The sequence below is a fragment of the Chelmon rostratus genome, chromosome 22 (genome assembly GCF_017976325.1).
Source record: "Chelmon rostratus isolate fCheRos1 chromosome 22, fCheRos1.pri, whole genome shotgun sequence".
NCBI classification, from domain to species: Eukaryota; Metazoa; Chordata; class Actinopteri; order Chaetodontiformes; family Chaetodontidae; genus Chelmon; species Chelmon rostratus.
Genome location: NC_055679.1, coordinates 2597251 through 2609363, shown reverse-complemented (window position 1 = coordinate 2609363; position 12113 = coordinate 2597251). Strand labels below are relative to the sequence as shown.

Here is a 12113-nt window from a genome sequence, read left to right as displayed (position 1 = left end):
TCTTCTGTTTTCTTTCTGTGTTTGATCTCATGGTGTAAGCTATGTGTGATATGGGTGATATTTGATCACAGTATGTTGTGTTAACACACTCACTGTTCTCCACGAAGCAGATGCCACAGACACTTTATCAGCACACTGTGTGGTCTGTCTCTCATCTGGTGTTTTTTGCTGCTCCTGATATATAAAAAAAAAAAAAAACAATACATGTCTATGGCCTGACATGGAAGTGTGTAACCACTGCAGGAAGTACGCACACACACACACAAACATACAGCAGTGTGTTCAGCCATCTCAGGGACATCCAGAGGCTCAGCAGTGTTAGCCGGGGAGGGTGGTGGTGCCGCGCTGGGAGCAGAGCTGATGTTGGGGTTGAGTCTCTCCAGGTTGGCCATCGGGATGACCCCGGTGTGTTCAGGGTCCAGTGCGTTGAGCAGCTCTGTGATCTGGGAAGGAAGGAGACGGGCCCGGGTGTTTCGGGGCTGAGTCCCACCTGCTTTCTCCAGCAAATGTCGCAGGTCTGCCCGGGTGAAGCAGTCTGCCTCCTTCTGGAGAGGAAAGTTGTGAGAGCATTCCTCTTCAAATGCGACAGATTGCATTGTTTCACAAGGACACCAACACAGATATGCACAGATATGTGGATCAGGGGCAATGTAGTCTGGGTAAATGTGGGACTGACATTAGAAATGACCACACCATGGAGTAGAGAAGAAGGCAAAGCTAATTTGGACAGGGTCAGGGCTCCAGAAGTACCAGTCTTGTTAATTTATTCCACGTGTGACTGACTGCACAAGTATTCCCAACACTCCCACACATTTTAGGAGAGAAATTAAGTAAAGGCCTACTAGGTTTCAAATGAACTTGGTAGTGTACGACGTGTCATTCGGCCGTCTATAAATGCAGAAGTGTTTTTACTTCTGATTCAAAGTTGGGCTGAAAGGCCTTAACCTGGTTCTGACTGCATCCTCCAGTGTCCCCAGTCTCCCTCCAAGACTTATGCGTCGTCTTTGTATCGACGTGAATGGTGTCAAAGTGACAGAAGTAGTTGTGTGAAGAACATAAAACGAGAGCTTGAGATCGAAGCTCGAACCCTGCCTACATTCACACCTCTGCAAACCCAGCCTCAGTGCTGAATTGTCCGTTTTAAAAAGTTCTGGCATGATTTCAGTGTCAGGGGGGGGTTCAGACCGTTAGCCAACAAGCATAAAGAGGCCTAAAGTATTCCAAGAAAACTGCATTTGGAAAATCAGATCAGTGAGCCTCCAACTTGCTGCCGCGTCGGTCATGAAGAGGTGAGGATAGATTTGAGTGTTACCCAACGCGTCTTACAAATCTTCACCTCAACAATCCAAAGATCATTATACATAATATGAAAAGCCAACACTGTGGAATTGGTTTAAAAATGTACAACTAATGGTCTATGCGAGAATGTCATAAAATGAGAGTTAAGAGATGAAATCCAACACAACACCACAGACTACACAGTCCCCGTACTGACGGCTATTATTCTGGATTACGTTAACAGTGCATATGTTAATGGTTATGATAGCACTAATTATGGCCTGGCACAACAGCGCTTCCATCTAATGTGTATGTTAGAATCATACACAAACAATGCGAATCATAGCGAGTCTTCCGAGCTCTTGAATGCTTCCCCAGAGATAGTCTAAAAACCATAGTTGGCTTAGAACCTGCCTGAGTGAAAAACCTCATTATTGGCTGGTGGTGTGAGGACACTCTTGTTTGATCTCCCACCACTGAATAGATTATTAAAACAGTTGATGGAGGGATTTTTTTTTTCTCTTCCATGCCATTAAAAGGAGGAGATTCTGGCAGATAGATATGTGTGATTCATATCTGGGAGAGGCTTCACACACGTACACACACACGCGCACATATACACACACTTCCTCAAACTTGGAAGCCGACTGTTGTTTTGTGAGTGGCGGCAGCAACATCAAACATAACTGCGAATTAATGGAAAATTCAACCCCCCTTCCCCCAAAGTTTAGCCGAACTCCAAAGTTTCATCCAGTTGAAGTAGACTGATTTGAAATTAAAGAGGCAGAACTTGATGCGGAGGCGTGTTGAAGGGGATGGCTGTCAGACGAACATATGGCTAGTGACTGAGTGGCTAACCAGTGGCCATATGCAATCATCTAATCATGTTTATGGCCATCAAAAAGCTGTGGATGATGATTGGCTCATCTGTAAAGCTGTCTGGCATTTATATTTAAAGCATACACCTGAGCATGTGCCTTTGTCTCTTAGCAATCTGCTTAGATTACTCCCATGTGTCCTGTCTGATAACATTCAAAATCACTTCTGTCTTGTCTTTGCTACACTTTTCGCAAGGCTGCCTAAATACGGGCGAGGTTTGAAAGCATCTCAGTGTGTCTTTTGTACAAGTGGGAGCTTCGTCAGTACACGCAGTCTATTATTTACATCCCTTGCCGTGACTCCTACCGTGTCCAACAGATGGAGGATGTCTTTCAGTCGAGGGTAAATGCTCTGTACATGCAAGTCATCTGGGGAAGGCTGCTGGAAGGCCCTGAGAGAAGAAAGGTGGAATGGGAAGGGAAGGAAGGGAAAGAAGATGATATATCAGAATAGACATATTTAGCCATCAATTCCTTATAACGCCGAACCCTCTTTCTGACCAGCAATCATTGCTTCACCTTGCCAGCAGCTCAATTATTGGAGAATGTTATCTTCTAAAGCATAAATGTTCTGGAATTTTCCATGTGTTACTAACAGCTGGAGTTGATTTTTCCTGTTTGAGATGGTCTGTAAATTTGCCATCTCGTGACCTGGAAAGGTCTCCAGAACTCTTGGTTGTAGTGTAGGGGAAGTGTAGGGAATAACAAACACGTTGGGACAGGAGCAAAAAAAAGACTGGGAAAGATGTGGAACGCTCCAAAAACACCTGTTTGGATCATTCCACAGGTAAACAGGTTGATTGGTAACAGGTGATAGTATCATGATTGGGTATGAAAGGAGCATCCTGGAAAGGCTCAGTGGTGCACAGCGAGGATGGAGTGAGGTTCACCACTTTGGTTTTGTCTTACACACCTTTAATTGGCCTTTCTGCATGGCCTCAAGCTCAAGCTGAATGTAAGCCCAGAACCCCTGGTCTGTTTTTTAAAGTTTATTCAAACAAGATAACTGTTTCCTCACAGATGTTGTCCAAAAAGAGAGAAGGGCAGCATCACTTTGTGCAATTCTACATTGAACACAAAGCTAGACAAGCAGAAAAAACATCAAGTCACAGATGGATCAGAAGATGCAGACAATAAGGTGTCTGCCAGGTGTCACTGAAGTTCAGTTTTATATCACAGCACAGTATCAGTAAAGATGTTCTGCCACAACATTTCAAATTCATTATTCTAAAAACAAGTTCTCTACAGTATTTAGCAGGTCTTTCAATAGCGGCCACGAGGGAGACTGGACTGTGGGACAGCTCAAACTACAGATAACCGACCAAAATTTCTGACTTGCCAGATATTCAACCAGTTCCCCAATGGCCATACTGTTAAAAAGTGCACATCAAAGAACACACCCATCTTGCAAAATTTTGGCCTGATTCCAGAATTAGTCCAAATCATTCCAATTCAGGGCAAAAATCAGACTTAATCTTTACAGTGGCTGTCCATCTTCACCCAGCTGCCTGACATCCACTGTACTTTAAAGCTACTATTATTCATGTGCTACAACAAACGTTTTTTCCCAACCCCCTTTAAAAAGTGCCTGCTTCGAATATTGCAAAGGACATAACCAATATCAATGTTATGTGTAGTACAGTGTTGTAATCAATGTTCCCTCTAAGCTGCACGCTTGCGCAATCGCGCACTGCTTGCACATACTCAGCGCACAAGAAAATCTATGCAGCGCACAAAATAAAATGAACAGAAACGTATTAATTATTTTAATACGTAATTAATTATTAACTATTTTTAGAACTGATTTAATGTAGTTAATTAGACCAATGTGAATGTTTTAATGTGAACAAAATTTTATGTTTGAAAGGTGTATATGTGTTATTTCTTCCAGAACATGACCCTCACCCACATGCCACAACTGGACCTTACCCAGGCCAAAGCCGGACTCTTCCTATGGTTAAAGCAGGACTCTCACATATAGCATAGTACACATCTCATGAACAACGATATTTTTGTCTTTTTCATTTTAAGTGGGCCAAATCAATTATATTAAAAGTAAACTAATGAAAATTGCTGCTGTAATTTTATTCTTTTAATAAGCCATGTAACTTGCTATGATCCAAGGTTTTGAACAGGCGCGATACTGGTGTGTGGCCACAGCGTACACATCTGATGTTGCTCACGGTGGTCCTCAGTGTGCTCAGCGAGCTTGTGTATCTGCTCAGACACATGAAAAATTAGAGGGAACTTTGGTTGTAATGTACAGTGAGTAAAGATTATTATTCAGTGCGTGCTTGAAGCAATATTACCGTGGGACAATAACATAACCGACAATGCAGTTTTCTTTTCAGAAACCCTCATGTCATGTGTGAACAGACTCAGCGCAGGAGACAACATGTGATGACAGAAACACTCCTCGCCACATGTGTAGCTTCCATAATGCATGTGAAATGGGTTAAACGCATCATTTCAAACTGACCTCTCAGGGGGAAGATCTGCAGCGCCCTCTTCTTTGAGCGGGCTCGTGAAGTGGCCCAAGAAGTGCTTCCACCTCACTGGCCCTGTTGCTCTCACACCGTAGCTGCACGCACACACGTAATCCATACACATGCATGAAAAATATATCACAGAGAATAGATGATAGCTTGATTTTAAGATTTAAAGAGCAAAGGGCAGGGAGGTTGAGGCAGAGTAGGTCGGGAGAAAGAGGGAGGAGAAAAGACAGATAAATAAATAAATCAGTGCTTTCCCTACCGGCTGGTAAGCTTCTGGAAGGAGTGAGGGTTCATGGGAAACATAAAGCTGCTAAGAACGGCCCTGAGGACATCCTGTTCTACCAGGCCAGAGTGGGTGGTGTCAAAGGCCTGCAGCGCTTGCCACACCGGGGTAGAGTTCATACACATCTGACAGGTAGAAGAACACACTGATGTACATTCATATTTTAGAGACAGTCCTCTCTCTTGCTTTGTCTATTGCTCCTCGATAAGGACAGGAAGTGAGTCATCTCTGCTTTCGGTTGCCATGGAAAACATCCCAGTGCAGCTCTTGGATGTAAGAGAGGAGCCAGCCCCGACGACGACGCCTTTCCCGCAAATTAGCCATGATTAACACACTAACTCAGGAGCTGATTTTTCTGGGCAAACATTTTAATTAGAAGTGTTCCCTCTGCCGTTTGCATCCTGACGCGCCACTTAGAGCCAATTTACCCCTCTGTCTTTAAAGAGGATAATGCAGGGGAGAGGGCCAGATGGTGACATGCAAACACGGGGAATAAAACACAAAGTAATTCAGACAAGTCTGCACCTTGTCGTAGAAGAGAGACTGCAGCTTCCTGTGTGGAAGGACTGATGAGCTGGACAGAGATCCTGGTCTCTGCGTCCTCTGTTTGATGGTCTCAGGCGGAGTGGTCCCTCGGCTGGACGGCTCTAAAAAACACAATAACTCTTGATTCTGGTATTTCCTTTGCAAATAGTCCAATAGTTTGATAAGCAATTTCTTGAAACAACTGGATTTTCCATCCGACTTCAAAATTGGTTTTAATTGTGAATTCGTCCAATACCACTTAGTTCTAGTTAGAAAATGTTAGCATGCTAACACGGTAAGCTAAGACAGTGACGATGGTAAACAAAGATTGCTTCATTGTCATTGTGAGCAATGTTTTTTAAGATGGCGAACACACTAGAAGGCTGTCATTGTTTGTTTCTAATTGTTGTGGAGGTCATTTAGAGGAAGTTGTGCTTTTATTCTACCCACATTACCAAAGTAGCTAACTGTAAGACAGTATGTCGTTAACAGTTAGCTTCAATAGCCAGTTTTACACTTGTGTTAGCATTTAGCTTAAAGCGCTGCTGTGCTCTCCAGCCTCACAGAGCAGCTAGCATGTCTGTAGACTCATAAACACCTTGTTTGCATCTTGGTTTGTGTTCACTGCTGCTGCCTGTCAGTCATATTCTCTAAATCGAACATTTTAATCGCTGTTTCCATACCTAGCTTAGTGCAGACTGGAGCAATCCTGAAGTCATGGCTGTCACCAAAGCCTAGCTCCTCCAGGAAGTGTTCGTAGGAAATGGTGGACATGTTTCTGGGACTGTAGTGATTCCACAACCTCGAAAAAAGCAAACAGATGCTGTTGATCATGTTTAGATCAATGCAGGTTTACAGGTGACCTGTAATGTCAAAAATATCCACGTCAATGACGAGACGAGAAAAGAGGTCGTGCTTTATGCTCGGCTTTATCTGTTCTAACACACAGACAGAGAGCGAGTGTGTGTGTGAGAGAGAGAAAGAGACAGTCCTGAGCGCTAAAACCAATTAAAGCCATTGAAAATGAACCTGTCACGCACAATCCTCTAGAGCCGCGTCAAAAAAAGTTGAGCGGCGTTTCTGGAGTGGATTTGACTGCAGGGCCCGAAGTTTTAAAAGTCAATTAGCACTCTCATCCCGAGACAAAGGCTGACCACGAAGTTAGTGCTAGTGATCTCGTCCTAGCCGACAGACGACTTCCCACCACAGGGAATACTGGAAATAGCAGGGCCTGTGATGGTCGGTTGACAACGTGTGTGTGTCTGTGCGTGTGTGTGCAACACATTACTACATGCACACGTTATAAAAGGATGATGTGAATTGGATTATATGTATACATACTTTTTTAAGTCAGATTCATTTTTAAGTATAGAATTGTTCTACACACTGGTTGGCTAAAAGCAGAAATCCCAGCTCACTGACCAGTCAACCAGTCCTCATGTGTGGTGTGTGTGGGCTTTTGCATGCTGCCGCACGGATCTGACGTGCAATCTGTTGTGTCAAACTGTGTCAGAGGCATAGCCCCACCTCTGAAACTCCTTGTCTGTCAGGTGGATGCAGTAGTTGTCCAGGATGCGGCGGAACTCGTGCTGCTGGATGTGTCCTTCTCGGTTGTAGTCAAACAGCCGCAGCGCTCTGATCACGGTCGTCAGGTTGCCTCCGATCTGTGGGGTTCGCACACAATGACTGACAGCAACAGCAGCACCGCACCTCGGCGGCGCCTGTGAACTCCTGAACCCGACCGACTGGTGGGGCTCCGCTCACCAGAGCTTTCATCTCTGTGAACATGGTTATTGACGCGACTGCCTTGATCTGTGGAAGCCCGGGCCCATTCCCAAGAGAGCTGACAGCTGATGAGGTGCAAAGAGGAGATGCAAAGATCGCTGGTAGACACATGAAATAGAGAGGAGGAGCGAGGGCAGCGAGGGGGATTCTGGGTCAGTAAAGCAAACACAGACAGGCTTATAGTTTAGAACAGCAGGTTGAAATGGATGTGCTGCATGACTGAAAACTGGAGTACACACAGGTGATCTGATATCTACTCAGCACTGGGATGAAGTCGCTGGTAGATATTTTCAATTATGCAAAGCAAATTAAATCCACCTAGAATTTTTATTCCAAGCAGAGTTTCTAAAATCCATATTGTTTTGACTGCTGTAAGGATATTTCTAGGATACACATGCAGTATCTAATGTCAGCGGCTTGAAGTAAATCACCATCTCTATAGACAACCTTTTCAGCGCTTTATCTATGCTGGTGAAAATAGATTACAAAAGTATGTCATTATCAAATTCACATAACAGCTTGACAGCTCATTAACTGCTCTGCTAATTAGAATTTTGGTGTAAAAATAAGGTCGTTGGCCAAAAAACGCTGAAAAACAATTGTTATAGATCATCATGTGACACTACAAATTCAGTTAAAACCAGTAGAAGCAAAACTCAGGTGTATCAGCTTCTTAAGGTGAGCAGGCCTTGCTTCCAGCCATGGTGTAATACTGTAATATGAAACACTTTTGATTGTATTAAGGACTAAAAGTGCTTTGGTTTTTTTTTTTTTTTCCTGGTTGCCCTTTTACAGCAGAATGAAGCCTGTGACAGAACATGAGGCAGGATAACATGCACAGCGGTCAGTTAGAGACTTTTACATGACTGGTCCTTTTAGTTTGTTCAAAATTTAATTGTACATTTTATACTTTGAACCAGATTCCTGAGCCCTGCTCCCTTGATGAGCAGCGTTGCAGAGATGTGGAAGGTGTGCACTTTGGCTGAACTTTGGCCCATGATGACACACGACTGTCCTTTGAGGAAGAATGACAGTATCAGTTCTTGTCCATTAAAAGTGCTCCAAAATGTCCATGTTCACAGATCAATGATGTCATCATGCCAACGCGGCATCAGATCAGAATATGCATATAACAGGGATACTCCAGACAAGACAACATAACAAACCAGTTTTACACTCCATCATCCTGCTACACCTCCTCTTTGTGACTTCTCTATTGAATGATTTTTAAACTGTTGCCTGCCTGGCATCGATCGTATGAGTAAGGTTAGGGAAAGATCACGTTGACAGTTAATAACAAATGTTCAGCGCAGATCTGTGACTGGAGCCAAACCCAAGTTTCCTGTGTGAAAGTTTGTTCATGCTCATCCACCACTCCACCCTCCACACCCTGACTGCTCTGCTGCATAAAGGACACACTACTGCTTACATTGGTTCCCAGTTCCTCAGGAGGGAACTAGGCTCCATTTAATAGAAGGTGCATAATGGCCATCCTTACGGGCAAAGCAATATAAGAGCGTAACTCTGACTAACACAGTGAGCAACTGAGGATCAGAGCAACAAAGCACGGAGGAGCTACAGGCACAAAGAGATTTGATGTATGTGTAATTTGGAACGCCCTGACATTCTTGGAATCTGGATGATGAGGCTTTGGATCAGGTTAACATCGTTAGAGCTCAGTCGCAGTCGCTCAGTCGGCCCGAGCGAGCGCCCCAGCCAAGTCCAGCCCGTCCCGCCTTCCAATGTCTCTGCCACGCACCAGCTCGCTCCGTAGCTCCGGGGCGCCGCGCTAACCACGGAGGAACAAGAGCACAGATACTAAATATACCCCCAGTGACTCTTGGGTAATCAGAGTCTTCTGTCGCCCAGAGAAGTCTCCGTCTAATTGCACTCTGATTAGATGAGCTGCCAAGTGTCTCAGTGAAAGGCGTGGAGGGAGCTTCCCTCATGTGCTGTTACACTGACATTGTCTCTATGAAGACACAAAATGCAGCAGATAAAGTCAAGCAATAATGCACTTGATGCTGACCTCTGAAACATTATAGCCAGTATTTCCTGGAATGCACCAGAGTAGCTGTGTTCCTATGATTGCAGATTTCCACATCTGTAACTCTTCTGACTCACAGGAGAGATGGGGGGGTTTTTGTGCAGCAGTAAAACTTTGAAAATCTCCACTTTTTGTAATCTAACAACTTCAGCTACCGTGCAAAGCTTCCTTACAAGCATAACAATTAGCCCTGCATTTACACCACCTTTCATTCTGCCGGAGTCGGGGGAAAGGAAAGAGGCGCTGCACAGCAACCCGTGCGTTTAAAAAAAGATCAAATGAAAGTGAATTTATTAAAGACAGATATAAATATGATTCCCGTCCCCGCTCTCCCTCCCTCCCGCTCCAACTTAGAAGATTCTGTGCTAATTAGAAATGTGTTAAAATCACAAAGGAGGGAGAGAGGAGATCATACGGTATTAATGAACAGAGACAGAGGGATATCATCCAATCTCCATCTCTATCTCCATCTCATCTCTCCCTCTGCACACACACACTCCCCCTCTCCTTTTATCTGCCTTTGTTTCCTCCTCTTCTCAATTCCCTCCCAAACTTTGTTTCCCTTTCTTTCTTCCCCTTTTGTCTTTCAGCCCCTGCCTCTCTCTGCCTTTTTCCCTCCTACAAATTCCTTGATTATTTCGTTTTTATCTCCAATTTCCGCTCTTTCTTCTCTTTTTTTTTCCACCTCCCTCCACTCCCCCGTCCTTCAGCAGTGCCAGCGCTCCATTAGGCAGCTGTGTTCTGGTTGGCGTGGTTGGAGGCCTGGCGCCGTGCCACACTCTGAGTGTCTCAGCAGCCCTCGCCCATCCGTCTGCCCACCCAGCCCCTTGGTCCTTAATTAATGAAAGCTCTGTTGTTTTTGTTTACCGGCCTGTTATATGCTAATCCGGCGAGCCCTGCGTGTGCGTGCCCGTCCTTCCTCAATGTCTGCGTGTTACCCTCTCAGCTGATTATCTCAACAGCCGCGACCCAAAGTCAGGTCTGATAGCCGTTTGATCACCGTGTATTCACAACCTTTCTCCTCCCAGTGGCTCTTGCACATTTAAAGGGTCAGTTCACCCAAATGTCTCGAAAAAGAAAAAGCATAATTCCCCACTCATCTCTTCTGAGTGGTATGCAGCCACCTAAATACTGACATGTCTCTGTCTGAGGTCTCTGTTTGTGGTGTTCACAGCATTTAAAAATTCAAAAGCAGCATCTCTTTACAGCAACAGTGGTCACGTTATTCTAGATAATACACTGAACACACTTTTCAAAAACTATCCAGCGAGCTGCTCTATCCAGAGAAGCTGCCATGGGTATAAAGCTGCAAATGTGTTTCAGGTGTCCAGTGTTTGAGATGTATGAATCCCATTCATTCAGCCTCATAGACAGCGTTGGGTGAATGACAGTTGGGGTAATTGAAAGGCATGGATGGACGTGAAACTGAACCAGGAGATGAGCAGCTGTGCTACCAGATATCCGTTTCTGTGATGAAAAGAAGGCCACGTGGGTCAGTGGGACGTGAATTGCGTTGCTCTTGACCATGCAGACTGCACATGTAAACACGCGTGCCAACAAATGTGTGAACATTCCCACAAATGGAAATCCATATATAGAATAGAAAGCATCAACATATATAGAAACAGACCTACAAGTTCTGTTGCATGTGTCACACTATGCCAAGTAAAGCCAAAGCGATCTGCATGGCTATCTACCACTGAAGGGACATGACAAAATATGTTTTTAATGAGTCTGAACTGACCCTTTGACATCACTCTGGGCCATGTGGTAGGACTGCATCCTCATTTTCTTCCCACAAAATTGGACCAGAACAGTTGTCTCAAGCCCGAAGCTGACAGCTGTGTTGAAATTGAAAAGTCCAGAAAAATTTCCCCCAGAAGTGTATTTTGGCAGGCTGGAGAGGAGCCTCTGAAGCAGCACTCAGACCATCACCTGTTCCAAACAAACCAATCTGAAGTAAGCACAGATTTAGGTGGGGCAGATGAAACCAAAATCGTTCACATGTGGCATTACCGGACCTTTAAACTGGTTTGCTTAATTCAGCTGACCTGTTTAAACTGGGGGAAATATCTTCATTGATTTGTTAAGCATGAAACCTTCTCAGCTGGGCTTAATTAGAGGCTTGATTAATGACTAATGTGATGCGTCTGCGCCTCCAGCCTCCCACCCCACCTGCATGTTGGAATTTAGCAAACACTGTTTGACTTGGCAGTGAGTATTGAAGGTAAAACAGGTAATTTCCTGTGAAAGACAGAAAGATGAAACCCACACATGGACGCTAAAACCACCAACTAAAACTCTAATGAAAGAAGAAGCCTGCCTCACAGAACACAACACGATGATAGTCGTGCTATAATTAATGTGTAGCGCTAATCCTCACGTGCCAACACTGTCTGTCTGACTTTATTTAATGTCACAGACTTTAAACTGAAACCGCATTTCAGTACTTTCAGTCAAACTGCGCTGACTTGTAAACAGTGTGTAACGACAAGGCTTTAAAAGACACCCGGCTCTCCTCTCACTGTCAGCCAGAGCTCCGCCGCGCTTGCTCTAACCTTTCCTGTCACTATGAATTATGGGAAAGAGACAAGCAGAGGGACGGGACAGCTCTCTGAAGAGGAGGGATGAAAGGGGGAGACGGGGAGCGAGAAAGAGACGGCGAGTTTGGAGGGGAATGAAGGGAGACAGTCAGATCACAAACGGGGGCGGCGGAGGAGGAGGAGAAGCCGCTAAGTGACAGAGCGAGCGTGAAGAGAGGAGAAAAGAGAGAAAAGCGAGAGGAGATCAGACGGCGATCATAAGAGAGCGCAGAGATGAAC

The 12113-nt window shown here is 44.7% G+C and overlaps 1 protein-coding gene across 1 annotated transcript in view; it reads right to left on the bottom strand.

Annotated features, from left to right (window-relative positions):
• efcab6 (EF-hand calcium binding domain 6) overlaps positions 1 to 12113 on the bottom strand; it is a 48793-nt gene that overhangs the window by 22935 nt on the left and 13745 nt on the right. The window contains exons 5-11 of the mRNA XM_041964417.1: positions 6987 to 7123; positions 6143 to 6261; positions 5460 to 5581; positions 4911 to 5059; positions 4636 to 4737; positions 2464 to 2548; positions 273 to 545 (exon numbers count right to left, since the gene is read on the bottom strand). Of these exons, the coding sequence (XP_041820351.1) occupies positions 273 to 545; positions 2464 to 2548; positions 4636 to 4737; positions 4911 to 5059; positions 5460 to 5581; positions 6143 to 6261; positions 6987 to 7123 (987 nt within the window). The remainder of the gene's footprint in view (positions 1 to 272; positions 546 to 2463; positions 2549 to 4635; positions 4738 to 4910; positions 5060 to 5459; positions 5582 to 6142; positions 6262 to 6986; positions 7124 to 12113) is intronic.